Source organism: Meriones unguiculatus, chromosome 18 (genome assembly GCF_030254825.1).
Source record: "Meriones unguiculatus strain TT.TT164.6M chromosome 18, Bangor_MerUng_6.1, whole genome shotgun sequence".
Lineage (NCBI taxonomy): Eukaryota > Metazoa > Chordata > Mammalia > Rodentia > Muridae > Meriones > Meriones unguiculatus.
In genome coordinates this window covers 50,402,021-50,406,997 of record NC_083365.1, presented here as the reverse complement: position 1 = coordinate 50,406,997, position 4,977 = coordinate 50,402,021, and the positions used below count along the sequence as shown (strand labels likewise).

At 38.0% G+C, this 4,977-nt stretch overlaps 1 protein-coding gene across 1 annotated transcript; it reads left to right on the top strand.

The window, feature by feature from the left end:
• The first annotated feature begins 1,740 nt into the window (after window positions 1–1,740).
• On the top strand, window positions 1,741–2,673 carry LOC110564892 (olfactory receptor 4C5-like). Its single transcript, XM_021662439.1, has one exon. It carries the CDS (start codon window positions 1,741–1,743, stop codon window positions 2,671–2,673), a length of 933 nt encoding a protein of 310 aa, XP_021518114.1.
• Window positions 2,674–4,977: the final 2,304 nt, after the last annotated feature.

Genomic DNA, 4,977 nt, shown 5'->3' with positions numbered 1-4,977 from the left:
CCTCACTCAGGATGATCTCTTTTAGTTCCTACCATTTGCCTGCAAATTTCATGATTTTCCTGTTTTTAATTGCTGAGTACTATTCCATTGTGTAAATGTACCACAATTTTTGTATCCATTCCTCAGCTGAGGGACATCTGGGTTGTTTCCAGGTTCTGGCTATCACGAATAAACCTGCTACAAACATGGTTGAGCAAATGTTCTTGTTGTGTACTTCTGCATATTTTGGATATATGCCTAAGAGTGGTATAGCTGGATCTCGAGGTAGCCCTATTCCTGATTGTCTGAAAAGGCTCCAGATTGAATTCCAAAGTGGTTTTACAAGTTAACATTCCCACCACCAATGGAGAAGAGTTCCCCTTTCTCCACATCCTCTCCAGCATATGTTGTCACTTGAGTTTTTGATCTTAGCCTTTCTGATGGTTGTAGGGAGAAAAGTCAGGGTCATTTTTATGTACATTTCTCTGATGACTAAGGATGTTGAACATTTCTTTAAGTGTTTCTCTGCCATTTGATATTCCTCTATTGAGAATTCTCTGTTTAGCTCTGTACCCCATTTTTTAATTGGATGACTTGGTTTGTTATGCTTTTATTTTTAAAGTACCAAAAAATTACAAATTTTCTATGGCTAAACGCATTTATTTCTGCATTTAGCCATGTTCTGAATATAGTTATTTTCTCACTTCTTGAGTGAGTTATGCATTTACCTCTGAATAATATTAAAGTAAATATTTGAGAATACAAAAATAATATGTATTTTGTTTATTATCTTTCTTACCCAAAATTTCGAGTGTGTGGAAAGCTATATGTTTTGGGATGAGAAGATGGCTCAAAGTGTAAGGCAATTGTACAAGCATGGAAGAACCTGATGTTTGATCTCTAGCACCTTTGAAAATACAGTCATATCTCGACTCCCAGCACCAGAAGATTAAAGACCAATGAGGGCCTGCCAGTCATGAGTTCCAGGATTGGTATAGATATCCTATCTCAAACAAAAACGTGGAGGACAATTGAGGAAGACACCTCACATTGACCTCTGACCTTCCATCCACAGAAAAACATATGCAAACACACACACATACACGCCCATATAAACATGTACATACAACACACATGTGAATGAAAAGTATTTAATGTTGGATAAAGGTTATGAAGGTATTCATTAACTCCACCATATGATTTGTTATTCCCTCTATGTGGCAAGTGACAAATTTAAGAGTATAATTTGTAGAAGCACAATATTCATCTAATTTTAGAGTAATCATAGAGCTTTTGCTTCTTTAACTCAAAAGTAATTTTGTTGTAGTAAATCATCTTTAATAAACTGTAAATTTATGTGTAAAATTCCACAAAAATCTAAATATGACTGAAATCATGAAATAGAGTTGTAAAGTTGCCAATAACTGTGCAAATTTACATTGCATCATGCTGTGTATTCTGTTCTCTTTACCGTAGGTTTTCGTAGGGGTTTTGAGTAAGGTGTGTGTGTGTGTGTGTGTGTGTGTGTGTGTGTGTGTGTCCAACTGTGAGAGAGCAGAGACCAACGTGTTCATTATTTAACCAATCATATGGTCCAAATTTAAGCATCTTTGAAATGGGTTTTGCTGCTTGGAATCCCCATCTGTGTTACAGTGAAAAATATATGAAGGAAAATTTTGTCTGATCAATATTTGTCAACCAAAATTTCAATTGTCTTGCTATTCACAGATAAATCAATTATACAAATCTTAAACCAGATTCATGAAACAAATGAACAATGTAACAGAATTCATCCTGCTTGGCCTGACACAGAACCCAGATGTGCAGAAACTCTTGTTTGCTCTATTTGTACTCATCTACTCTCTTACACTCATTGGCAATCTACTCATTATTGCAACAGTCATCTCTAGCCCGGCACTGGGATCCCCCATGTATTTTTTTCTGTCCTTCTTATCCTTTGTAGATGGCTGCTGTTCCTCAACTATGGCCCCCAAAATGATTTTTGATTGCCTTGCTGAGAAGAAAACTATCTCTTTCAATGGCTGCATGACTCAGATCTTTGCAGAACATTTCTTTGGTGGAGTTGCCATCATCCTGCTCACAGCCATGGCCTATGACCGCTATGTTGCCATCTGTAAGCCCTTACACTACATGATCACAATGAACAGGAGAGTGTGTGGCTTCCTGGTTTTCATTGCTTGGGCTGGGGGTTTTCTTCATTCTCTGATCCAGATTCTCTTTGTGGTCTGGTTACCTTTCTGTGGCCCAAATATCATTGACCATTTCATCTGTGACCTTTTCCCTGTGCTGAAACTCTCCTGCACTGACAACCACATCTTGGGACTCTTTGTTGCTGCCAACAGTGGGCTAATGTGCATGCTAATCTTTTCTATCCTTCTCACCTCCTATGTCCTCATCCTTTGCTCTCTCAAGACTCGTGGCTCTGAAGAACAGAAAAAGGCTCTCTCCACCTGTGCCTCCCATATTACAGTGGTCATGCTGTTCTTCGTACCCTGCATATTCGTTTACCTTAGGCCCATGGTGGTCTTCCCCATTGACAAAGCTGTGGCCGTCTTCTACACTGTGGTAACCCCCATGTTAAACCCTTTAGTATACACTCTCAGAAACACAGAGGTGAAAAATGCCATGAAAAAACTCTGGAATCAAAGAAAATGTGGAGAAAGATTCTCATGAATGAAAAGGATAGAAATAAATTAAATCCTTCTTTTGCCAAGTGTGACTCACAAAAAATATATACTGCTATTGAAGTCAGAATATGTGAATGTATTTCATTCTCCTTGTCATGTAAAAGCTGCATGTCCTTCTATGTCATAAAAGTTGATATTTTATTAAAGATAACTGAAGTGTCTTCTACTTAGAACATTTTGAGCAACCAGAGTCATCCCAAAATTTAGACTGTCATACTGCCTAGTTCAGGGAACAATGCTGACATTGTAACTTTTGCTGTTTCCAGAATAAATTATTTTCTCTGATTAAAGGCAAGGAGTGATGTAAATTTCTTCCACGTACACACATAGAATAATCTAGATAACTCAATAACTCAATTTCTCTGGTAGAAGTTTGGCTGTGAGTCTTGGCATCTGCTTCAGTCACCTGTTGGGTGGAGACTTTCAGAAGACCCTCTATAGTAGGCTCAAATAGTACATCTTAAATGTAATCCCTATCCCTAACACTCAAGGAACATTGCAGAAAAGGCAAGAGGAATATTGTAAGGGCCAGAGGACTAGACTGCCTACTGTGAGATAATGATGACTAAAAATGGCAGGGACACCACACTCATGAAATCTCAACAATATAATTGCTGAAAGCATGCCACATTTTCTTAATCTATTCTTTCTTCCACTGGCAGAAACCTCCATTCACATTAGGAACACATAAAAAAGGGCTAGACTGACATTAAGACTCAGAAAGAGTAGTCACAGCACATAGTGGTTTTTTAGAACCCCTATATTAATCAATTTCTTTAAAATAAGAAGAAAAAATGAATATAATCTAAATCACACTTGAACAGTACTCATCATTATACAAAAGCATTCATAAAACATGAACTTTAATATTATTGTTAGGAAAACACTTATGAAGAGAAAAGAACCAAGAAATCCCACAGTTCTATTGTTATAGGTGTGAAATAAATCAACACTAATGTATTTGATATTTTTATGCTCAACATCACAGGTTGTATTTTGAATGAGGTTATACTTTAAAAGAAAGAAAGATAACTGTGTATGAAAGTAGTACTGAGGCTTGGACAAGGCTTCAAAAAATGCTCATCAAATATTCTATCTTCCTAAGTTTGAGTTTCTCACTTACAATCACACAGAACATTTCCACTTCATTTGGAGACACACACACACACACACACACAGTAACTCCTCTTTCAGGCTGGAAAGATGGCTCCCTGTGCAGAGTGCTTACCAGGAGAACCTGAGTTTGCACCCTCAATTCCCATAAAAGCCAAGTATGGCAGAAAGCATCTGGAACCCCAGTGTTGGGGGAGTGAGACAAGTAGATTCCAGAGCTTGCCTGTTAACACTCTACCTAATCACTGAACTCCAGGGACAGTGAGAGAGTCTGTCTCACAAAGTAATGTGGGAAATAATTGAGTACGTCACCCAATAGTGATGTGTATACATGCACACAATCACACACGTGCACACCAAAACACTTAATAAACAAAATATAAGTAAAATTCTTTTTTAAAGCATTGAGTAAATTACCTTGAGCTAAAGAAAATAATGATTGATAAAGTCTGGGCCAAAGAGGCCCAATCTTATCTCTGGCATTATTGGCACTGTGAATGCATGCCAGCTGCCTCACTCTGTACCTGATAGTTTCCCGATTCTTCAGTAAAAAGAAGTGGAATTACATATACCTAAATAGCAAGAAATAAATTATTTACATTGAAGTATTATAGTAAATGAAAAACTGAGAAAGCTGCTCAAACTCTGTTCAAGGTTCAAAGACATCAGCAGACAATGATGAATGCTGGGGCTGCCGTTACCAACAGCATATTCATAGCACACAACTCCTATCCTGCACTAGCCATGACAGCAGGAGGGAAAGACTTATGTCCTAGCCTCAGCTTGCTTCTAATTATATGGCAAACGACAGCAATTCACACATAAGGACATAACACAATGGGTTATGATTTTAGCAAGGATGTTCCCTATGGTCAGTGGCCAGGTTCCTGGCCAACAAGAAAAAGCTCTTAAGCAATCTCTGTTCTAAGAGTGAGATACCACTGTGTCCAAGAAATTGAGGCTGGATAAGATGGCACCGTGTCCAAGAACCTGAGACTGGATAGGACATGGGCTTAAAGGAAAACCAAATACTGTTGTTCTACTAGAAGAACACAGCAATAAAATGACTCCTATACATTCTTTTATACTCACAGATCAGTGTTTCATTTAGCCATCATCAGAGAAGCTTCTTCTAGCAGTAGATGGAAACTTATATAGAGACTCACACCTGGACATC

Excerpts from the sequence above, each read along its gene's own strand:
- LOC110564892 (XM_021662439.1), top strand. The coding sequence starts at position 1,741 with ATGAAACAAATGAACAATGTAACAGAATTCATCCTGCTTGGCCTGACA.